General features: G+C 39.3%; 1 protein-coding gene across 7 annotated transcripts in view; it reads right to left on the bottom strand.

Moving 5' to 3' along the window:
- The window catches only part of dock4b (dedicator of cytokinesis 4b), a 116,209-nt gene that overhangs the window by 10,647 nt on the left and 80,097 nt on the right, over window positions 1–25,465 (bottom strand). For 5 of the 7 annotated variants that reach the window (XM_044185584.1, XM_044185585.1, XM_044185587.1 and 2 more), the window contains 20 exons: window positions 25,005–25,080; window positions 24,357–24,457; window positions 24,030–24,088; window positions 23,115–23,263; window positions 22,474–22,559; window positions 21,088–21,114; window positions 20,623–20,718; window positions 20,462–20,522; window positions 19,389–19,482; window positions 18,952–19,100; window positions 16,755–16,841; window positions 16,410–16,514; window positions 15,987–16,128; window positions 13,817–13,983; window positions 11,433–11,519; window positions 9,242–9,418; window positions 6,477–6,560; window positions 5,349–5,468; window positions 2,683–2,804; window positions 1,594–1,705 (listed from right to left, as the gene is read on the bottom strand). In XM_044185584.1, coding sequence (XP_044041519.1) covers window positions 1,594–1,705; window positions 2,683–2,804; window positions 5,349–5,468; window positions 6,477–6,560; window positions 9,242–9,418; window positions 11,433–11,519; window positions 13,817–13,983; window positions 15,987–16,128; window positions 16,410–16,514; window positions 16,755–16,841; window positions 18,952–19,100; window positions 19,389–19,482; window positions 20,462–20,522; window positions 20,623–20,718; window positions 21,088–21,114; window positions 22,474–22,559; window positions 23,115–23,263; window positions 24,030–24,088; window positions 24,357–24,457; window positions 25,005–25,080 — 2,101 coding nt within the window. The remainder of the gene's footprint in view (window positions 1–1,593; window positions 1,706–2,682; window positions 2,805–5,348; window positions 5,469–6,476; window positions 6,561–9,241; window positions 9,419–11,432; window positions 11,520–13,816; window positions 13,984–15,986; window positions 16,129–16,409; window positions 16,515–16,754; window positions 16,842–18,951; window positions 19,101–19,388; window positions 19,483–20,461; window positions 20,523–20,622; window positions 20,719–21,087; window positions 21,115–22,473; window positions 22,560–23,114; window positions 23,264–24,029; window positions 24,089–24,356; window positions 24,458–25,004; window positions 25,081–25,465) is intronic. The other 2 variants (XM_044185586.1, XM_044185591.1) reach the window with 1 other exon arrangement.

Raw genomic sequence — 25,465 nt, 5'->3', positions numbered from 1 at the left:
AAGAAGTGCTTTGTCCAAAAGTAGAAAATTATTGTGGCGTTAAGGACCTACCACATGTGGACATTTGAGCAACTGTGAAGCAGATCTGAAAGCTGAAACCATTTGAATACCGCTCGCATCACCCTCCCCTTCCAAGCATGTAGGAGAAACTACGGTGGCAGCGAAACTCGCAAAAAATGCGAATGGCCCTATTGGTTTGTCTGTTCTGGGCTACTGTATAAACATGGCAGTGCAACATGACGACCTCCGTGGAAGGGGACCCGCTACCTAAGTAGATATAAACGGCTTATTCTAAGGTAATGAAAACACAAGGATTCTTATTTTCAGGTGATTATACACTAATGAAAACATACTTAAATATAATATTCCATTTCTGCCAACAGCTCCTTCTAAATGTTACACACTGGACCTTTAAAGAGATAGTTTGACATTTGGGAAATACACCTTTTTGCTTGCTGGTTAGCTTAGCTTAGCATAAAGACTGGAAACAGGAGGAATCAGAAAGCCTGTCTCTGTCCAAAGGTAACAAAATGCACCTCCCAGCACCTCTAAAGCTCACAAATTAATATGCTATATCTTGTTTGTTTCATCTGTACAACAAACAAAGTGCAAAACAACATGTTGTGGTTTTACGGGGGGTTATGAAATGGACTATTCTTGGCCGGGGTCATTGACTTCCTGGAGTCTCCACCTGTTGCCTGGCAACCTCACAGTGACGACAAGACTAAGCTAAACGATTGCTGCTGGTAGCTTCATATTTACTGTACAGACTTGAGAGCGGTATTGATCTAATCATCTAGCTCAATAAGTGTATTTCCCCAAACTATTTAATAAATTTCAAGTAGTTTCAAGTTTCAGAAAAATTCCTAACAGGGTTCACTTACTAGACATTTTCATCAGAATAATAATAATTTTATAATATAAATATAGTACTATTATTACTTGTCATAACAATTATTATTGCATATTGCATATATTATACTGACAAGAATGCATCCATAAATATATCCATGTACAATCCATTGCAGGGTCTGCAACTGAAAACTTAATGCACTTTGTGAAGTGAAATGTTCCATCGTAAAACTTGTCTTTAGGATTACCGTGCAGTGAATTGTACTTGACCTATAGAATTAAAGCTATGATGTTCAAAAATAATATCTTAATTGGTTCAGTCAAATGAACAGCAGCCTTGACAGCAGCCTTTTTCCACTTATGTTTTTCTCTGCTTCCTGTTATTCCAGACCTGCCCGGTGTGCCAGGAGTTGTCGGAGCTTTCTGAATTGGCCAAATGTAGTTTAGATTACTGCCCAACTCCAGCGAGCTCCCTCGACGGACCACACAAAGCACTGTGTCCTTGTTTGATATAATCATGACAATTTGCTTGGCCGGACAAAGCTCTGAACAAGCAGAGAGGAACAATAGAGAGAAAGGGTCAGAGGAGAAGAGAAATAAGGGAGGAATGTAGTGAGGTGGATTAAAAAGCATTGCAAGTGAAATCTGTAGGGGGCAGGAGGGCAATGGTTGGGATGTGGACTCAGTCTACTACCTTAAGAGCCTTCGTGTGGCTGTGTGAGAAGGCGTAAGAGAGATTACCTGCATGTTGAAGACTTCATCCGAACTCTCCGATTGCCCTGTGATGTTACTGACTTCATTGGAGGCCTGAGATGACAGAGAGGACGAGGAGTAGCGGTTCACCGCAGGGTAGCTGAAGGGACTGAGGGTGAGAGAAAGACAGAGAAAGATGGTCATGGTGGCTTTCAGTAAAGGGAGATCATGGTATTATTATGGTATGTAGTTTCATTAGCTTTCCGAGGTTTCACTCACCGAAAATTCACCACGAGCCACAGAATGGCCGAAAAAAAGGCACACAGGGATGGAAAAAGACAAACAGAGAGACAGAAAATGTCAGATTATATTAAGAAGATAATCGATGCTGCAATCACAGCATTTCATCAAACATCTGCCAAAAGTCAAAAGTGTAAAAGAAAGGTTAGAGAACAAACAAAATGGGGCTTTTAAAGGAAGGTTAAAGCAGAAGTCTTTACCAAAAAATTATCAAAAAGACATAACCTGGTTTTGTGTTTCCAAACAGAGTACAAAAAGAAATCAAAACTCAATAAGTAAAACGCGAAATGTCACCAGGGTATTGAGGTGATGTGTGTGACGATATCTTTCTGTGTGGCTGTGCCCCCTGGGATCAGACTGTGGAGGCAGAATGTCGCAGGTAGACAGAGTGGCAGGGTCACTGAACACATCAAAACACACACACACACACACACACACACACACACACACACACTGTCTACCTGCTGGCCCAGCAGCAGCCACAGAAATATCCCTGTGGGTGCCAGCCAGCCGCCCCCACCTATTGTATGCCCAGATGGAGCCACACCGGTAAAGAACGCAAGGAAGTAGAGAGCAAAGGCACAGAGCGTGGTGTTCGAGGTGAGGTGGGGAAACAAAACAAAAAAAAGGAGGTAAGAAGAACACAGATGTCTGCAGTGAAGGGCAGCACATCAGGAAGATGAGACAATATGAAGGAGAAATTTAATACTGTTTTGACTCTTTTTAAATTTCTAATATAAATAAAGAAGACGGAAGAAAGATAGACATAAGAGATAACATCAATCAAACAAAAAAAATACCAGAAAAAAGACAACATTATATGAAATACGTCGTCACCTCCGTCTGGCAACCCCTCTGCCACCGTCTGGGCTAATGATGTTGGGCACAGAATTCCTGCATGTTCGTGGGCTCCCGTTGGTGAAGTGCACTGGGCTTGCGCGCACATAAGCCGGAAACTCCTAGGGTTTTGAATTGGAGAAGGATGTGCACATGATTAAATACTTCTTCGTGCCAGCGTGGGGTATGTAAATACAATACACACAAATGGCGATAAAGGAAATGTGTTTAATGAGGGGTGGCTTTCTCCACGGAGGACTAAAGGGGTCTTTCACTTGGAAGTCTAAACACAGCAGTTGGTTTCTGTTGTCACATACAGTGTGTGCTTGCATAAAAGACTTAAAAGGAGACTTAATGATTTGAGGAAAATCTTTCCTGTATTTTTCTGAATCAAGTGAATCATCACCAGTAGCTCCCCTCACAATGCCGGGGTATAATTACTTTAGAAAGGACAGAAAGTCAGGTAAGGGTGGTGGACTACTCATGTACATGAAAGTTCACCTTGAATGCAAGCAAATTGATCTTAAATTTGCAACTGAAATTGAATTCCTTGCAATAACCATCAGTCTATCCCCGCAAAATGTCAATAAATATTATTGGTGTATACAGACCCCCCATCAGCTGACATTACGTTTTATAACCATGTTAGAAACCTGCTTAAGGAACTGGATTCAGGGAAGGAGTGTATTGTTCTTGGTGATTTTAATCTAAATTGGGCTGACAAAACAACCAAAAAGAAGCTCAAAGAACTTAACTTATAAACCATTTTGATCTAACCAAACTAATAGACAATGATATGGTATGATGAATAATATGGAAAACCACTAACCAGTTGACAAAGAAAGACTACAGGCTCACTGATAGAAAAGCCTTAGCATTGGACATACGTGGAAACTTAACTCATGAGCCTGAAGGAAATCTATTTTACTGACTCAGTACAGAACCTGTGCATCTTTTTGGAACCAGAACTAAGAGATATTTGTTAATAATCCAGTTTACACTGTTTTTAATATTGGAATGGAAGTTTCTGAGCTGAAAATCTACAAGTTGCTAAGTACTCTAAAAAACTTTAAAGCTAAAGATATTTATGGATGGGATTCCTATTTTTTTAAAGCAATAAAGAGGTTCTTTCAGCAACTTTCACCCATTGTTAATCTTTCCATAAGTCAATCAACATTCCCAAATGCCTGGAAATCTGCAGTTGTGACACCCATTTACATGCAGATGAACCCACAGATGTGCAAACTATAGTTCCATTAGCATTCTGCCAATAGCATCAAAGATCATAGAAAAAGTGGTAACAGAGCAACTTGGATTTATTTTTAAACACAGGACATGTCTCACTTCACCCAATGCAATTTGGTTTTAGAAAGCATTACTTGACTGAGACTGCCAATTGTTATCTCGTAAAATAAATTAAGTCAAAGCTTGACAGGGGTGGCATTAGAGGAGCAGTATTCTTGGATTTGCGAAGGCAATGCACATGGATTGGAACAAAGCTCTCCTCACAAATTGACTGCTCCTTAGGTGTGCCCCAGGGATCGATTCTGGGCCCCTTACTCTTTAGCGTATATGTTAACGACCCTCCTACTATATGCCCTGATGTAATGACTCAAATATATGCGGATGACACCATAATTTATGTGCATGCCAAGACAAAACAACAGGTGCACATAAGTTAACGGCAGCAATGTCTAGTATCTCTGACTGGCTTTCTCAGTGCTGTCTCACTTTAAATATTAGCAAGACTGCATGTATGTGTTTTTCAATCAGGAGGAAAGATGTTCATCAGCCTTAAATTTTTGTTAAAGGGTGCTTCAAATAGTCTCAGACTTTAACTACCTTGGGATAATTATTGATTCACACCTAACCTTTGAAAAACAGGTGAAGGGTCATCCATACAGTCAAATTAAACCATAGCAACTTTAAATTCATTAGGAACCAATTGTCAACAGATGCTGCTAAGTTATACATGCCCTCTATGATTTTCCCACACCTGTCATTTTGTATTACCACTTGGCCCCAAGCAGGAAAAAACATTCTAAGGCCCATGCACAGTTCATTCAAAAGAACACTGAAAATATTAGACAAAAAGCCTACGAGGTATCATCACGAGGTATCAAAGTACAAACATTTGACCACTGATAATTTTGTCTACCTTGCAAACTCCTGCTTAATGTACAAAATTACCTTGCTCCTTCACTATGCACAGATAACATCAGGCAAACAAGAGCATCTACCAGAGGCAACAGTGTAGTACAGCACAATTGAACTGAAATTCAGTGGCCCACTGAAATTGCTTTTGATTTTGTATGATGCAGTGTTTATTCTCTGTACGCCTGTCTGAATTATAACTATATAACATAACATTTGATGCCATAATTATTTTGTGGATTTGCCTGCCCAGGGACTGCTGATGAAATTTAGCTATCTAGCTAACTCTGGGACAGTCAATGAGTGTCCATTGTCCCTGTTAAATAAACAAATAAAATAAATAAAAAACACAAGTGGGACTATTTTAATATTCCTAATACATGACTGATCGTAATTAACTAAAATAACTTCCGTTTAACTTGATATTTGATATTGATTTACAAATGTGCAGCCATCGAAATACATCCTTTAAGATGTACTGAAGTGTCACCATGTCTTGTCTTCTTGCCTACCTGTATGCCAAGACTGGATTTCATCAGATGAAACTGGTCCACTAACTTCTTGTGGAGAGGTCTCATGTCCTGGGGAACAAACTTCTCATGCACAGCGAGGCCGTACTCCAGAATGTGTGCCTGAATCAAACAAAAGCTGGTTAACGTCTCTGGATATTACAAATAACCAAATCTGAGGACAAGTCTAGAGATAAACTGAATTAAAATGACAGAGCTTTTATTCCTCCTACTTCATCTGTGTAAATCGTTAAATATTTACTCATTTGTTCCAGACGTGGTTGGTTAAATAGTCTGCAAGTTGACACATTTAGTGAAATACTTTCCACCTTATCACATTTGATTGTGAATTGAGTTTTGTTTAGCTATTTTTTTTGTGTGCAATATTTCACAACTTTTTAACAAGAACAATTTGTGGATAAAACGAGATATAGTAAATATCTGAAAACAATATGGGTTATATCAGCATAATCAAGTTAATCTCACCTGATACAGGTATTAGAGCTGGACCAATAAATCGCCTAGGAAAATATACTGGCCAGCATCAACTTATCGCTGTTATATCTGTATCAGCGTATTTGTTGGCCGATAAATTGCAGTACAGAAATGCCAAACATAGTTTATTTTAAATCCGTTTATATTATTTTGTACCAGAGAAATGTTCCACTCAGTACATGTCTTGGTCACAATTCTCTAAAAAACAAATTTAAGGGATTCTTATTAAAATTGTTTGTATAAGATACGTGTTTAGGTGAAATTAAATGAAGAGTGAACCTACATCACCCCACTGACATTTTATTCACTTTTTAAAAAGAATAACAAGATTTTAGCACTCAATACTAATCTAAATGACATAAATAGTACTGTAAATTGACAAAACAGCTGACAATGACAGCTCATTCCTGAACTTGGAAACGTGAAAAAACACCCTCAACTCAAGGTCCACTTACTCGGCTCTAGAACAAGCAAATAAGTGGACCATGAGTTGAGGGTGTTTTTTCACGTTCCCAAGTTCAGGAATGAGCTGTCATCTGAAGTACTGTTAAGATTTTGGTAAGCATGCTGTTAGATAAAAGGTGGCCTATTCCTGTCATCGTCATGTTTAAGGTCTTTTTATGTCCTATTACGAACCTGTTCAAACATGAGTTCTCTCAGTCGCCCAATCTTCTCGCCATCCTCGGGGTGATTCATAATGTAGTCCTTCACGAAAAAGGCCTGCGTGGAGACAAAATGCAGCACATCTGTTACCGGGAGCTGAAGCAGTAAGCTTTCTGCACTGCAGTGTTATCTGAATCCCCGCTAGGCTGACACAGTGAATTAGTGTCCACACTTTTTGTTGAATCCTTAAAAAACATTTACGAACAAACTGAGTAAATAACCAAACAAAGTAAGCTAACATCCAGCTCAAATGGGGTGTAATACACCTGTCTGGGGTTTTGTGTTGTGATATTAATATCAAGTTCAGGGACCAGAATAAAAGTACACACTGAGAAAGAAAAACCATCAGCCAAATGGATGTTAGTGGAACCAAAGGATTGATTTTACTTTGATTTAGGGCCCAATTTGGTCTCCATTTTTAAAAACTTTTTTCAGATCACGTTCATTCATGACACTACTTCCTGTTATAGATCATGTCTCTTCAGAAACATCATACTTCTTGATTATGGCTTACTGCGCTTTCTCTTCGCTTTCCCAAACATTTCCTTCAAAAGTACGACTCAAAAGAGAAACAGATAAGATGAAAAATGTTCGGTCTGCTTTGAATGATAATAACCGTTGTTGTCGCTTCCATACATTAAACGCCGGTTCCTTGCTGTTTACAATGCCATCAACACTTGTGATGTGTCTACAGATTATGGTAAATCCTATTCAATCTCCACCAGAGCACAAAAAGAGGAGAGACGGCGAGCCGATGAAAGACCCGGCTCACAATCTGCTTTCAAATCTGCCACAGAGGGAAACGCAGACACACACAAAAAAAGGGACTGAAAGTTCACAAAAAGATCAGCATGGTTCCTCTACCAAGGACACAGCTGTTTATCTCCAAAGAGACAGAGCCAGATGACAGTAGAAAGATGCTCAATGCTGCTTCAAACATGTCACACACAAACACACATTGATCACTTTCAATGAATGCATGAGTTAATGTCTTGTAAACTATGAATCCTCAATAAAACAAGAATTATTATTTTCCCAGACAAAACATCCTCAGGTGCCAATCGTTATCAAGATAACATACTGTATATTAGTATGCACTGTATGTATAATGATATCACGTCCCTCTTATTAAACCATACAACACAGATGTATAAGAAATGAAAAATATTAAATGTTATTACGCTCTTACATATGCAACAGTGCCAAGGTAGTAATTCTAAAGACAGAAGTGCTGCATTTCAGCAGGAAATTTCAAGCAGGACCTCTGGAAAAGGCAGCAAAAATAATCAATAATCTTCTACGAATGATGGAATTTTTTTTGTCAGGCTGCAGGGAGTGAGACCTCGACATGAGTGACTCAGTTAATCATTAAAAAAAGTCCAATTAGAGATGGAATGCTGAGGGGAGGGGAAATAAATCAGACAGCATTCCCCCGTAAGGGTTTCAACTCAAACTAAAGCAATAAATCTGAATATTAATAATGACACTTTCTCCGCAGCTGTCAATCGGCATTATGCGGGGAAATTAATAGATTTACGCCGCGTTCCGTTGGGGTGCTGCGTGCAATATTCTGCAAAGAAAAATGAGTGTTGATATCAGTGGCAGTGTGTCTGCTGCAGAAACAGCCCCACCTGTGTCCATCTCATGCAAAATAATTGAAATATATGTCACTTTCTATTGTGTATGATATGAAAATGAAAATTAGAAATGGCTGAAGAAAGTTGGTGGTCAATTTTTACCCAGAGAAACGCCATTTATACACTTATATCCATAGAAACATATACATGGGCTGCTCTATAAGTATATTGGAAGCTGAAAATCATTGCATATGCTATAATTTCTCAAACAAAATAATGGCAGTATAGGAGTAAAGCACTTCAGCGACCTTTGCCTTCGTGGCTCTATCAAGTATCCTACAAACCTTAATAAGCTACTTCTACACAGAGACATGCTCTTCTGCACAAACCCAATATACACTCGCAAACACACACATACAGTATATGCCCACACACACACACACGCATGCACCCACACACATTTTCCCAATGGAAAAGGGTGGTTGCTATGCGACACAGAGCAAGTTGCTGAGTCCACTCAGTTTTCTCCATTTTCCTGAGTAGATTTGTAGATGTCTTTTTCTTCAACTATGCTCCTCCTGGTTCATAAATTGTAATGTACTGTTATCCTGCAATCATCTACTATCAAGGAGCTTTTGGAGAAGCAGCAGATGCAAATGTTTGTCAGTGGGATTGACCATATTTCAGTTTTTCTCTGCCAATCTGTGTGTCTGTCTGTTCAATGTATAACAGCTGCATAAACACTCCTATTCCCTTCATTCAGCCATTACTAGCAATCCATCTCTCTGTACTCCTTCCTCCCACTCCTCTATCTGCCATTTTTTGACCTGACCCCTCTTTCTCCGCAAATCCATCCATCCATCCACCGAACGAACCCCCATCCATCCACCCATTCTTACATCTCCCATCCATCTCGTTTTTCCGCCTCCACCCCCTAGTGCTCTCCACTCATCTATCCATTCCATCCATCCATATCATTCAAACCTTCACCCAGCCATTCATACATCCATCCATCCATCTGTTCATACGCTCCTCCCTCCGCAAAACGCTGTCTGTCTGCTAAAACCCACCTTCATGCATCATTAGGCAATCCATATGTCATCGCTCCTCACTCCTGCCTCGGTCTCTAAAACCCTCCAACCTCCATCTATCCATCCATACCTCTTGGTAGCGGGCCAGCCCCCCGTTGACAGCGGCGTCGATGACCCCGTTGAGGCACATGGTGAGGGGGTTGATGTTCTGCATCTGCCGGTTCTGACACTGGGTTATCAATGTGCGTAGTTGTAAGTTCTTGTTTTCGATCACCTCGATGGCGTTCTCCAGCGGGCTTACCTCCACCTGCAAAGAGGGAGGGTGTCGAAAAAGAGTTTTAAGGGACCACTTCTTCTGTAGCTGTAAAGGGAGCGTTCTAAAGTCTGAAAGCTAGAAGGAAAGAACCCTGATGATTTATAAAAGAAAGACTGTGTTACAAAGTGGGAGTGTGGAGTCTGAAAAAAGTGGGCAGGGGTGTACTGAAACAAAATATGCTATTGAGGTGCATTATGGGAAGTGTAGGATCCAGCATTTTTGGAGGTTGACGCATACTAGGGACTAAAAATCAGGATCTGTCAGCCTCTGATGCTTTGATTTTGACCATTCTTCTATTTATTGTGTTTCTCGCAGGTTTCCCAACTTTGTTGACATTCGAAGCTATGTTGATGGAGTACCCCTTTAATTCTTCAATTTAATGTATCGATTCTGAAAGCTTTATATACCAAAAATGTAAAATTTACAAGTTAATCTTTAAAAGAAATTGTACATGCTAAAGAAATATGCACATTTGTGTGCAAAACTTTTAAAAACAGTACACCTTTGCAAAAAGATTCATGTCTGGCTACATTTCTGGTAAAAGCAATAACATTTACACACTTTTACCTTATGATCTGACTGAAAAGTCTCTGAATTTCTCAAATGGTAGATATCTTGTAATGGAAAAATTTTTTGTAAACCTGCATTAAATAATTTTTGGCCACTTGGGGGCAGAAAAAAAAGCTTTAAAACACAACACTGACATATTATTACCTTTTAAGTTGATACAGAGAACTTGTTAGCTAACAGTGGCTTATTTACACATCCAGCATTTATGGGGCAACATTAGCATTTATTTGGAGTCATGTATCTGACCATCTGATAAGTCAAATTTTCACTCTCCTAGCTTTATTTTTGTTATCCACCAACCCCTGAGGGAAATATCTGTCTCTTTAGCTGCTAAATGCTCCATTATGTTCACCAACTAGCTGCTAACTTTGTCTGTCTTAAATATGGTGCTGGGCAGGTAACGTACAGTGGAGTTTCCTCACTGAAAAGTGCTGCCTGCGGCATTGGGAACCAAAACGGTAAAGTTGGGGGCCATAAAACCAAAACAATGAGCTGAAAGATGATAAAATGCTCCACAGAGCTGATGGGAACTGAATAGTTGGGTAAAAATTATCTGTGGTTTGATCACTACCAGCAACACTTTTCACAGTAGCAATGTGAGCCATTGTTAATATAAAAATAACGATTACAACAGCTTTAAGTATTAGGTATGCACTTTATGGTTGCAAACACAAATAATTAGTATATAGTCACTTTTGCATATACTCATGGATGCATAAAAAATGTTCTTCCCTTCATCCTGCATTTCTTTTTCTTTCTGTCTTTCTTCCTCTGCCTCACTCAAAGCTTAATCCTCTTGCTAATAGCTTTTGCCAGTTCTGTATTTTATATGCTATTGCACTGCTCAACCATCATGGAATAACACTGGGTTCACAATCCACAATTTCACACCACGTTCGGCAGCTATGCGCTAAAGAATATGCGCTTAGACCAACAGAGACAGACACTGTGTAATGTTTTGCATACGCTGGACAAAACAGCATTTAAAATCCTCCCACTCCTTAGAGATCTGAATGAGAAGATCCAAGACGGAAAGCTTTTGAGGGGATTTATGTGTAACACAGTGTAGCAATGGACTTGTATCAAATATGATAGTGATTCCAGGCTAAAAAAAAAGTATTAGTAAAATTTCCCAATACAAAAATCCATTCTAAAAATTGGACCTTTGGTAATCAAAGCAAAGCTATTTGAGTTTTAGCACGACATCCAATCTATCCAATGGAGGAAATGAAATGTGTCCAATAGCCCCAAACTCATGACCTAGGTCATTATTGTTGTTCAATGTAATGACTTGGATCAATACTTAGATATTGGCTGGCAGTACTCTAAATTGCAACCTGCAAAATAAAAGTGTATTACAGTGTCCCTTGTGTGAGATGACTGTGTGTTGCAGATATATCTTCATGGTTATTTCATCAGAGGTGGTCACACTCACCAGCTCTCTCTTCTCCACTTCAAACCAGCGGGAGATGCCTGGAAGACTCTGGACCAGAGTCAGGGTCGTCCTCTCCACCCAAAGGCTCTGCATTAACACACGACACACACGAGTATTAGATGATTGTTAAACACACTTAACAAAAATCCATTGCTACTTATGCCTGATGCACACATGCACTCTATCTCTGGCAGACAGCACACAATTTAATTACTGACACATAGTTTGAGGAAAACATGTTGAGTACACCTATTGCCAAACACCCACTTGTAGGTGTAAGTCAGATGTCATGTCTTATATCTCATATCATCATTCATGTTCCACCACTTACTCTGTCAGCCAGCATGCTTGTCAATATGCCAACATCCCACAAGGTCATTCTGACAGCACGTAAACTATCATGGAAACTCTAGCATTCACTACAGGCTATTAATATAATAGATTCACACTACAGTGGAGCACCTACAGTAATATTCACACTATGTTTTTTGTAATCAAGGAAGAATGGAGCATTTAAATAATTGTATTTCCTGTGTACTACATTTTTATTACCAACTCATAACTTTTGACTTTGATAGTGCTGAAACAGTTAATCAACAACAATACTGATAATCGATTTTAAAGTTCAAGTCATTTATTACGCAAAAATGCAAAACATTCCCTGCTTCCAACTTTTCAAATGTGAGGATTTGCTGCTTTTCACAGTTTTATATCATTGTAAATTGAATATCTTTGGGATCTGGACTGACAAAAACAAGCAATTTAAAAGGTGTCACCTTGAGGTCTAGAAAATTGTAATGGGCATCTTTTACTATTTTCTGACATTTTAAAGATTAACTCATCCATCAGTTCATCTAAAAATAGTTTGACAAAAAACCTTAACCCAAGGTCAACTTACTAGCTCTTTTGGAGCTTTATTTTGTCTTTTTTTTTGTCAAAATACCGTTTCCAAGATCAAGCATTAACTTTCACATTTAATCTAAACAAAGCTAAGAGTCTCTATGAGGCTGTATTTAGGCACAGCAGTACATTGAGCTAAATGCTAATATCAGCATGCTAACATGCGCACAGTGACAATGCTAACATTCCGCTGTTAAGCAGGTATAATAGTAATTAGCACTAAACACAAAGTACAACTGAGGCTGATCGGAATGTAAGTAAGAAAAGAAAATGTGTCCAAAAACTGACACATCATTATGTAAATTATATTTTTGATCCCCATATGGACATTTTGTTTTCGGCTGGGCCTACTCCACAGACAGGTGAGGATCAAGGTGCTGTTACAGTACAGCTTAATTTATTTTAAGCTTAGTTTAGAGTCCAGTGTCTTGCTCAAGGACACTCCAGCAGAGCAGATGAGTGCTGACATGCAGTATTGATCCAGTGTCCTCAGGCTGCAGAAGGGTCTTCTGACTCACTAGACAACCCTGCTGCCCTTTTATTGATTTTCTGCTCTTTAAGGCCAAGAAACCCACCTGAACACCTCTTGAAAAAAACAAAAACAAAACCATGTATTACAGTTTAAGAGCAGGAAGTTGAAATGAAAATCTGACAAAAATGAAAGTCTTGACCTTTCTGCAAGCAATTTTTTTCTGCAAATAAAAGTGTCTTTGTTGAATTTTGGAAACAGCTTTCTTTACTACTTTATTATGACTGATCACACCATATTGTGGCATCTGCATACTCTTGTCACCAAGCAAAAGTTTATCATACATATTATTAGATCATGAGGGCCAGAGATATCTAGCCCTGATAGAAATGTGATATCATGATTAAATTTGGCCAAATAGATTTGATGGAACTGAGATGAAATGACTGCATGGAGCGTGTGTGTATGTGCGTGTTAATAGTGAATATTTATGAGCCTAATATCAGGGTCTCTGTGGTGTGTGTGTGTGTGTGTGTGTGTGTGTATGTGTTTAGATTGTGTGCAGCGTGTGTAAAATTAGTGATACAGGAGTCATGATGAATAAAACATGCACTATACAAAAACTAATACCTGGGCACAGAAGAAAATGAAGCTGTTTCACATCGGTCTGCAGTGAAAAAAATGCTAATGATCATAAATGTATAATTTTAAATTCTGAAATATTCACAGAATTCAATTCGATATTCAATTTATATATGACATTTTGCAGCTACTCCACAAGCTGTAGAAGGTTGTAAGTTCATTATTTAAATGCTTATTCCTCCACAAAATTGACAAATTCATGGAGTGAAAAACGGATGAAATTACATAAATGCAGTGAAATGTCTGTATCACATTGCCCTCTTAGTGTGTGTGGTGCATATGTGTCTACTTTTTGTGCTTCATGTGTCAGTGGCTGTCTATCTTCATCATCATCTGTCTTTCTAGTGAATTCTCCCCTTCCCCCCCCCCGTACCTTGAACTCATTCTCCTTGTCTTTGGTGCCCTTGTGAAAGGGCCGGTCATATCTGAACCTCCAGATGTGATTGAACTTGTAGAAGCTTTTGATGTTGTCAGGCACTCCGTCTCTCTGCAGCACATCCTGACTCTCTGGGATGGGGGTTACAGCATAGATCTGCAGGTCTGGAGGCACCGGAAATTAAGGAAAGCTCAGGGGAGAGTGACAAGGGAAAGCACTGCAGACTAAAACGGACAAAAATTCTTCAGTGACCTGAAAGAACATGGGAAATCGCAGATTCGCTCACACAGAAGACAAGGACAAACACAGGCAGGGGTTTACAGGATGGTAAAGTGTGTGTCTTTGAGGTAAGTACATCTCTCCTGCAATATCTTTTGTTTCATTAGTCAAGTCAATGGCCACACACTTTTATTTACATCCACATGGAAACAATACCCTGCCAAGGATATACTAATAGGAACCAAAACAATACCTGGACCTAAATCAAGGATGCCTCACAATACTACACATCAAGAAAACAAAGGGTACCAAAAGCAATTTCTCTATTTCATAACAACCAATAATTGCTGACAGGCAATACTATCTTGCCAACTAGCTTGACCTGCCTTTTGGTACTCCTGTCAACCCCACACACAAACATACACACACGACACTCACGTCATTTTTTGTACACAATCAGTGCACTCAGTACACAAAAGAAGAACGCAGAAACAGAAGAACTAAACAGAGAAACAAAAAAGCAAAACTCAAGACGTTTTATACGGAAAAAAGAATGACAGACAGCACACAAGACTTTGACTTGTGAGCTTGTGGAGGAGGATAGAGGAGTAGGAAGTGATTCACTGGTTTTCTGCACTGCTCAGCCTCAACTTCATCATGATCAACCCCTGCACTAATAAGCAACTTCACCAGAGAAGTACAGCTACTGTACATACATTCATATGTATGAGTGTTTGCAACAAGGATATACAGATGGGTGAGCAATCTGAGAGAGACTCTATTGATTAGCTTTACAGTGAGAATAACAGAGCAGTGTGCTAATTTATTCAGACAATCCCAGTCCTTTTCAGTCCTGTTTGTAAGCAAAATTACAAACAGAACAACATAAACATCTGGCTTTCTTTCGCTGTCTAAAGTCTTTGTGTCATTATGTCACTAATTCTATAGTTCTCAATATGAGTCGGTGACTTAGGGTGTAGGTTTGGTTTCAGAAGTGGGCGCACAAAATGAAGTCAGTACAAAAAAACGTATGAGAGCCTCACAGCAGCGCAGGCAGGCATGGCCACACCACCAACCTAAAATGTGTATTGTTGCAATAAATAGTGAAAACCTTGACGCAAGTGTCTTGACTGAACTGCAATGACAGACATGTATATCAAATTTGTTATTGTGCTAAAGAGAAAGGTTATGTAAATCATTGTATTATTAATGTCATAACCCTACTTAAAATCTTATTTAGTATCATAAGATTTCAGCCATCTTTTTTAGGAAAATATTAACTGGAAATGAAAATTCCTAAGTAGTGTCTGCTGTTTTCCTGTCAGGCTGCATACTGTTCCAACAACCGTCACAAATCAGAAGGTAGGGCAGCCAGTGTGTAGCCTGACAGACGAAACCCAGGGTAAAAAAATAAAATCCTGGAAGCACTCACAGCTGCTTGTAAAGCTTATTACTATGAGCGCACTGAGGCAACCCAGATGACATGTTTCTCCTATCTGGATTATAGCGAGCAAGAAGACGCTGTTTAGGGAGATTTTAGTGAGTGAATCAACTTAAACTGTATAAGTGGTGAGGGGGAAAAAAATATTTTGAAAGGTCTGTCCCCAGTGAAAATTCAGCCCTTAGGTTTGTGTTTAAGCTTATGTATGACCGTAGTGTGTGTGATGCGCTTTCTTTGTATGAGATTCTGTATATTGATAATGACAAGAAAGAGACTGCAAGAGAAAGAGGGCGGCATGCTGTGTGATAGCGTGTGCCTCATTACATGTGTATGTTAACACAAAGCATGCTGTGTGTGCAAGCCTCTGCGTATGTGCATATGTCTTTTTGTATACTGTGCTGTGTCATGCTTTTATGCATTTCCACACATTTGACTGTGTCTGCTCAGAATGTGTCCACGCTTGATTATATGCATTTTGCATGTGCCTCTTTCTATAGTTATGGATACACTGTGCGTCCGCCTGGTATATGGTCTGGTCTGGCTGGTTGACGTGCTGCATGGCGATGGCGTGGGGGAACTCGTTGAGCATTCGCTGCTGGAAAGCCTCCAGCCTCTCGTAGTCATGGCCGCGGCACACAAACTCCTTATTCTGCAGAGGGGGGAAGCGGAGGACAGCGTGGGGTTACCTTGACATCTAGTGGCCGCACGTTGCAACTGCAGCCTCAACTGCAAACTCCACCAAGGACAGGGCCTGTTACATCATTAAATGGCATTGAATAAGAGTTGCTGAATGTCACCTCACACTGGAGGAGTCTTATATAAGAAAAGTTAATTCTTCCTGCAGGTCTAGTTCTTCTTTGGAGAGGGTAAAAGTATTATTCTATTCAACTTGCTATTCATGACACAGAGGGAATATGGAGATTTCTTTACCCGTAAGAAGAAAGGAAACTTCTTTCCATAGAAACCCACTCTGAAGAATTCAGGTTCGAGTCTTTGCTGGTCCATGATCTTGTCATAGAGAGAGGCTTCCATCATCTGGCAATGGAAATCAAGGACAATATTGAATATAAACCAACAGTGTGTAACCAATAAGGGATGTGGTGCATTGACAAAAGCATAGTTATTTTAAAAGCAGATCAATTAATAGATGCATAATATGAATAAAATTTAACTTTTTTTTGTAGTTTTCTTGAATGACCCCATCATCACAAGACTTCAACTAACAATCTGTATTCAGGAAGTGTGTCTATAGCTCAGTTATTGTGGACAACTCACCCTCATCTTGCTCAAGTTCCTGTAGTCGTAGTAAGACTCATATTGGTCAGCCAGTTCTCTGCACAGTATGATGCCGTTCTCCCAACACTGAAGACATAAAACACACACACACACACACACACACACACACACACACACACTTATTTATCCTCATTCTCACTGTGTCCTGTCTCAAAATATAATGAAGAAAAAATCAAGGAAGCTCATGCCTATCCATTTGACTTAGACTACTATATACAGTGGTGTGAAAAAGTGTTTGCCCTCTTCCTGATTTCTTTTTTTTTTTTGCATGTTTGTCACACTACTTTTGAAATAACGTAGACCTGGGTGTGGCTAGAGAAATTGAACTCGGGTGTGATAAACCATAGTTAAGTTATGTTTTAACAGGTGGGGCAATCACTATTTCACACAGGGCCATGTAGGTTTGGATTTTGTTTTCCCTTAATAATAACAACCATCATTTAAAAACTGCTTTACTTGTGTTATCTTTGACTAATATTTAAATTTGTTTGATGAAACATTTAAGTGTGACAAACATGCAAAAAAATAAGAAATCAGGAAGGGGGCAAAAACTTTTTCACACCACTGTATGACATGCTCTGCAGTGGTGCTGCTAAACTGCAATTTCCCCACTGGGGGGCACTAGTGAGTCAACAATATCAAGAGTCAAATATAAAGTCTTCATGCAGGTACACGCAGCACCCAGCCATCATGCTAATTAAATGAAAAGCTTTCCTTTCCTGCTGCCTACTAATCCCTGTGCGGCAGCACCGACAGATGGCATAGCTCGTGAATGTGAAGGAAAATTGGACTATGAGTAACGAGGGGAGCCGTTTTAATGATTCTGTAGAGCTACGTTATTTCATCAGGGATGCTGAAGTTTTTTCTTTGTGTGTAATTTTGGAGGGTTTCCATAATGCCACTTTTCCCTGAGATTGCAGAACGATGGCAAGCGTAGTTAGGATAAAGAGATAAAATCAGTAGAGGGGAGTAGTGGGAGGAAGAAAAAATTTACTTCCTGATTAGTTCCTGAAACAAAGCAAAGCCTGGAGAGTATTTCTCAAATGCTGCTGCATCCTGAATCAGCGGGCTCTGTTTACACTGTTCATTCTTAACTGATGCCTAAAACCAACACACCAATGCAAGTCACGCTTCACCCGTCAGTCTTGCCGTCATCATCTCCCACAATATTTCTTGCAGCAGGAATGGTGTAGGATATTGTGGGACGATATGAATCCTGCTTTAATTACAGCCGCCAGCGATTCATCTGATTAAACCGAGTAGGTGTTGATGCCTCGAGCCGCTGTCACAGTTCACAACAGGTAGAAATTACATTTTTGTAGCTCCATACAGCTTACAGCCCTGCTCTACTCACATTTCATGTGAATAATGTCACGTCTCCACTGAACAAGCAGGGAATTCCAGTTCTCTCGTCTTCCATCTTTCTGCTGCTGCATTTCAGTATTAATGTTTAATGAATTTGTTAATGCTTCTTAGGCTAAAATCCATTTATTTATTCTTAACCATACTTTCTCAACCACTGGGCCGGGGCCCATGAGTGGGCCGTGAGCGCCCTCTAGTGGGCTGTGAAATGTTTAAGTTGAAGCTAGTGGGCCGCTCACGTCATTAATTTGAGATGCTCAATTTGTTGACAGGAAAGCTAACCGGTTCGGCTGCGGTGTGGCGAATGCCAGTGTCCGAACTCTACCTGCTGCCTGATGCGTTGTGCTCATGCGTCAAATTGGTCCTGGTAGTCAAAGAAGGATTCTGCAAATCTGCCTGTTCAAAATTACTCGTGATGTGAATGACTGATTATAAAATAATCCTACTCACATTCAAGACAACAAAATGTTTTTCAAGTCATTGAAAATGTAATAGTTTGGTCCGTGTACCATCGGATAATCCGTACTTCATTTGTAATTAAAAACGGAAAAAATAAAAACGTTATTCTGTTTTGTTTTGATTCTGTGTTCATTCAATACAATTCATTCAGTTTATATGAAAAATACATGTTCCAGATAGTATGTCATTATGAAAGTTGTTGTAAAAGGTTTTGTTTTAGTTTTTTTTACATAAAGGCAATGGAGGATATTTGCTTATTGATACCAACTTTTAATCTTTTTTCTTGTCAACAAAGTAATGCAAATGTAGAGGAAGGAAGAGTGTGGGGGAAAAAAATGTGTGTGTTCAAGCTCACCTTCCCCCTGTCGAAGTTCTGGACGATGGTAAGATGCAGATACTCTTTTCTTTGCCACTCGCTCTGCATGGGGTAGTTGAGGAACTCTCTGAGGGGCCTGTCTGACCACTCCAATAACTCGTCATACAGCAGCAGAGTGTATGACGCCTCTGTGACACACACAAAACACGGACAAACAGTCAGGAGATTACATACTGTACATCTCAAAGCAGCAGAAGGTACGTTTTTAGGAAAACATGAAGGATTCAATGTCTCAGAAACAGCTTTGAAAATATGACTCATGGGAGCAGTTCAGAACAGACATACAGTGCTGTAAGGATAAAAAACATGAAAGGACATGTATGTACATGCAGTAAGACCACAATAATGTATCTCCCACACATGCCGACACCCACGCTCACACATACTGTATGCTAGGGTCATTCCTTTAGGCATACCTGTGTAGTTTTGTGCTTTCAAGTGCAGGTCGTACAGTTTGTGGATGTAGCGGATGTACATCTCCTCTTTGTTTAACTCAGTTTTGTAGAAGTTCTGACAGGAGCAGTGGGTGGTTCGGTGATGAATGAGGACAAAAAGAATCACAACAGAGAGAGAGAAAGAGAGAGAGAAAGAAGGGGATTATGAAAATTACAGAGAGAGTTGGAGATGCAAATGAGGACAACTTTTATAAGTGACAGATTGTTCTAGGGTAGAGGTGCAACAATACATTTCAGCTGCTGATTAGCAGTGACTACTGATCCATCTGCCTACACACCCAGGTGCTCTTACAGATGGCTGTGTTACATAAGGAAAACCTAGTAGGCAAGAGGGCTGACAATTGAAATAACAGAGGAAAAAATAAAAGAAAAAACTGATTTGTCATTTATGTTATGTCTATGAGGGAAGGAAATGAAAGATACTTAAAAATCTTAAGCATGAATTTATATTTTAACACTAATTGTAGAGACTAATTATGTATCCTGCAAAATACATGACTATAAAAAAGCAATAAAGTTATGTATAATAGCCTGAACTGAAGAAATTAACTTGTGTACCTACAACATATTTGATTTTTGGATAATTCTTTATCAACAAAAGGATGAAAGCTTCACAGGACTTCTAATATCAGCAGAAGATAAACAATGAATTACGGTTTTAAAAAGTCTTCAACTTTATGCAGTTAGATAAGATTGATAACACTCTTGATGCTACAGCCAGGAGTAGGTTAGCTTAGCTTAGCATAAAAAATGAAAGCAGGAGGAAACAGCTAGCCTGGCTCTGTTCAAAGGTAAAAAAAACCCCTCTAAAGCTCATCAATCACATTTTATGTAGTTTGTTTAATTCAGACAAAAAACGTGTAAAAGTGTAAAAACGAAAGTTGGGTTTACGGGGGGTTAAGTGCTGCACAATTCTACTATCTAACAAATGTGATATAACAAAAAAAAGTCTGAAATCAGTCACTGGTGATACTAAAAGCTTATGAAGTATTAGACAACCCAAACACCAGACTCTTGGAGTAACCGCTACTCACCAGTAAACTGACAGTACAGCCAATCTTTTTTCCATCCACTTCTCCCAGCTTCATACAATCCCTGTGATAGAAGTGGCAACAAAAAAAAAAGATTTACCAACATAATTCAGATTGATAAAGCATATCTGCATGTTTCTGAGAGTGTATGTGTGCACTCTCACCTATAGTCTAGCAATCTCTCCATTAAGCGAGTGACAGTAGCGATCAGAGAGATCCCACTCTCCCTCCAGGTCTCTCTCTCAATCTTCTTCAGCAGGCTGGAGGACAAGATAGAGAGATGTAAAAACCAAAAGAGACAAGAGGTAAAAAAGAGCAAATGGGAAAGGAAAGGTGACGGGGAGGGGTGGGGGTGGGGGTTTCTGCAAAAGAAAAGGCGAAGCAAAGAAGAAATCAATCCCAGTCACACCAGTGTCACCTATGCTTGGTGGCCTGCCTGTGGGAGAAATAAAATACCCAAGGTGGCAAAAAAAATAAAAATATCACAACAGCTGATATACTGTTTTACACATCACAGCCAAAATTGTGCCGTTAGCTTTTGGCTGAGGTTAGTTTCCCAATGTCAGCCTATGCCGCTGTTCCCCCTCACACAGACGACACAGAGAGAAACAAAGAGGAGAGCGTCTTACCTAGGGTACGGACCAAACAGAGGAATTCTACTCCAGGCGGGAAGCATAGGCGGAATAAATTAATATTAATACGATTAATATCAGCACACACTCACACAGGTTAGTTTAGGGGTTAGTGGAGTTAGTAGGAGTGGAAATAAATTAAGAAACTAAATTAAAACAATAAATTAACTAAGCAAGAACATAAAAGTAGGTTAATATCAATCATGAAACTACCTTAAAATCTGCATTCAGGCTGGATTATTATAATATTAGCATTTTAATAATAATGATTCCTAATGCACAATTAGATTATAGTGCACAATATAGATTAGATATAGATATATAGTTTTAATAATATGCAATATGAAATTACACTATTTTCTGTAATGTTTCACATATAAAAATGGCGGGAAAGAGAATGGTTGACTATGAAAGACAAAGGGACAATTACAGCATATTGATAAGATACTTATCAAGATCACACTGATTCACATCTATGTGATAGTAAAAGAGACATACAGTATGTATGTTTTTGGAAGCTAAGTTGAAATGTAGCACAGAGTCCAAATATAGTAGTCTTTTGTGAAGGGGGACATAAAAACATGACCAGGCACAAAAAGAAGCAGGGACACACACACACACATTAGCGTGAGCACGTACGCTAAGCATGCAGGAGCACAAACCTTGAGACACAAGGACAGAGTGAACGAGGACTGGCCATAGAGGAGGTGTGAGTGAAGATGGAGGTGACTGAAGCGGAATACTGATCACTTACCTCTCATTATTATTTTTTATCAATCTACTCAATATAAACAGTTTCCAATAAAGACCTACCCACTGCCTATTCTTCCATAATAATGACTAATAATGAATTTGTCTGAATTTGAAAGCAAATGTGAAACTTTCCTTATTAGCAGCATGGTACTGAAATCAATCTATCAGCTTAACACATTTAACAGTTTTTTTTTTATTCAGGTAAAGGAGTATTCTCTGAGCATTAACGCTGTTATCTGTGCTCTTTGGTTTTCAGGGTTAAAAGCTCACTTTCAAAAGCAGAATACTTGCAGACACTTACAGATGCAGCAGCCATTTACTGAGGCAAACGACCTATGAGTTGCATTTACCTGATGTAGCCTTGTGTAGGCCGCATCATTTAGGTCATTAGACCCAATAAACGAATATTTTGTCTGTCAGTGGAAGCCTGGTATCCTGAACTGGCCTCCTTATTTAGGCCTTTATTGCGATATTACTGTTGAGCCAGTTGAGTTCTTGACTGGGCCAAATTACATAACACACTGGCCCCCTGACCCCATCCCTTTTCCTGTAAAATCCAAGGTAATTAAGTATACACCCATACGCCCCTCATCCCCATAGTTTCTACTGCTGTTCCTTTCTCTAACTCACATGCTGTTGAAGAGCTCCCTGTATGTCTCATCTCCTTTGCCCTCGGACATCAGGCTGTCCAACTTGTCGATCAGCTTGGCCTCCACCTGTGAGAAAAACATATTTTCAGTCTCAAAGGGGCTGCCAGTTCAAATGATACTGATGAAACGACTGGGAGGAAGAGCAGCATGGAGGATTTAGAGCGGTGTGTTAGATCAAATCACTTCACGTCATGCCAAAGTGTCAGGGTAAAGGCAGTTGCCTCTGACTTGTTTTCACTTTTATGACTTAATCTTACATTCATGCAAAAGGTCAAAAAGTGTATCACTGTCACCAGAGTGCAAGATGGTGGGTAGAAAAAGAACTGTATGTTTTCCTTTGGAAATTGTTAGGCATCTTTCCTCCTTCAGCTGCTTTTGTCAGGTATATACAGTATTTATTGTGGACCACATCTCAACTGTCATTCGCATCATCACATTATAATGAAATGACCCTGCTTCTAACTAAGGGCATGACAGCGAACATTCCTAGTTGTGGATGAGTTGTTGCCCTACTGGTTATTGTGACTAATGAAAGAGCGTAGGTTCCAATGACCTGTGTGTGCAAGGGATAAACTAAATATGAGTTTCAGGCAAGTTAATCTATTTCTAACAGCTCTGTACCTGTTTGAAATTGCCACTGCGTCTCTGCTCCCAGTCCATCATGTCATGGAAGATGGGGATCATGACATTCCTCAGATCAGGCTGAGGCACCAGTGTCACCTCTAGGAACGGACCAATCATCGCTGGGATGAAGTTCAACTTGTGCTCCCCTGGAGGAGAGACAGGGGTCAACAAGGTCAGGCTCTCACTTTATCCCTGAACACAGCATATTGTTTATGTCAGAGGCAATTTGACCAACTACAACACAGGCTGCTCTGACTTTTGGTTTAAGTGCACTTCACTCTAACTAAATTGATGCAGTATTCTAATAAATTAAATAATCCCAATGCCTGTGTTACTTAAAATTAATTATTGTTGGTAGGAAGATTTTGCCATTCACATTTACATCAAATAAAACAAGTGACTTCCAAATGTATTTTAAATTGTGCAAACACATACTTGAATACACTTTAAAAAAAACACAAGAAATTATTATAAAAACACAAAATTGCATAGATCCATCATAGACTCAGAGCAGAACAAAAGCATCCACACAAGCCAGAGTGAGGCATCTCGCTGGTTACCATGGTGACAAATAGTTTTTGGCATAGAGAAAAAAGGCTGAGAGTTTTTTAGTTCCCATTAGCTCAAGGACAAAGAAATACTAGTGAGGTTATTTGCCTTTACTTTCTCTGATGTTAGTGCATAACACTACTTTTGCATCAGAGGAATTAATACGGAGATATTTACGGGCCTGTAAGAGATACCTACTGCTGGAATGGAAGACGGACAGTTGCCTTTACAGTACTTTATTTGCAGCACCACTCGGGAATAACTTAGATATTACTATGAGTCTCTTTTAAACAAGGAGTACATTTAGGAATAAAAACAGTCGATGTGCACCATGTGCACCATGTGACAGTTTTATCATCTTACCTAAATTCTGCCACATGCTGAAGATCTCACAACCCATCATCACCCTCATGTCTCCGTACCTGCATGATAAGATAACATGGTTAGACATGCTTGCTGCGGGCAAATACTGAAATAAGCTGCATAGAACAGAATGTTAAGTACTCATTATACTGTATGTGGCCTACAGTATACTTTGTGTGTGTGTGTGTAACAGTTTTGAAGTTTGACAGACAACGGGAGATGGATAGGATGGATTGTTGAGTGAACGCATGGCTCATTACAGGCCATCCTAACACATGTGGCAAAGAATGACGAACGTGAGTGCATTTGCGAACAAGTAGAACTTACTTTTCCAGTATCTTCTTCCTCTTGGAGGGAGAGAAGGACTCCAGCTGCAGACAGGGCTGGTTGATAAATATTACAGACAGATAGAAGTACGAGTCCCACACCTGAAAAATAGCATCATGTCAATGCTTTCAGGAACTCAGGCAAAAAAGTAGATAGTTTGTCACTGGTATCCATGGATTCTTGATATTTGAGTTTTCATTGGTATGTTGTGGTAAAAAATTAACAACCACTGTTATAAATAAAGTCACAAAAAATGTTGAGCATCGGACTAGGAAATCTACGGTATTACAGTACAGGAAGAATAAAGCCTCTTTATAATTTAATTAACTCATCCTTTGTGGTGTTTTTATTGCTATTCTGTTTTTCTTTTTTGCTTTCAACAAATTTTGTCTGCCTTCAGTTTCTGACTTATGGTATTAGCTCTGTTTTATGTCTGTGTCTCTGTGAAGGCTTTTGTTTTGAAAAGTGTAACGAACAAAAATAAATAAATGAATGACTTTTACTATAAATGTGTATATGCCTGTGTGTCTGTATGTGTGAGTGTGTGCGGGTGCAGCATTTTAGAAGTGAGGCTGTTTGATACTCAAACAGCTTTGTAGCACTGTAGCATTGTTCAGATCTACACACACACACACACATTTCCCCTACCTTGTAGTCAAACTTGTCATTGAGGAAGTTTTTCCTCAGAGCGTCAGAAAGGTAGAGGACAGTTGTGATGATGACACTAAAAGAACAAGAGAAAGAGAGGAGGAGGTGGAGAGGGTTATTGTGATACCTTGGAGGAAAATGCATCACCATGAACAATTGACATGCTATTCAAATGGCCCATGTGTAGAGTAATAGTGCAGAAGAACCATTTGCAATTACATTCCATATTGAGGAAGGTCAAATACAAAAAATCCATGGGAATACCAAAAACACAAAGACAGCAAAGTGGCACTCTCGTCTTGCTATGACCTGGAGTTGTTATGGTCCAGTTTTCTGAATTTAAAGAATAATTTGTGTCATCATCCACAGACTAGAAATACATATGCCTTCATTACTAAGTAGATACAAGCATTTCATTGACCATTATGTATTAGATCACGAATGCACTTTTTTTGAATGAA

The sequence above is a fragment of the Siniperca chuatsi genome, linkage group LG23 (assembly GCF_020085105.1).
Source record: "Siniperca chuatsi isolate FFG_IHB_CAS linkage group LG23, ASM2008510v1, whole genome shotgun sequence".
In the NCBI taxonomy this organism is placed as follows: domain Eukaryota; kingdom Metazoa; phylum Chordata; class Actinopteri; order Centrarchiformes; family Sinipercidae; genus Siniperca; species Siniperca chuatsi.
This window is presented reverse-complemented; position numbering and strand designations above follow the sequence as displayed.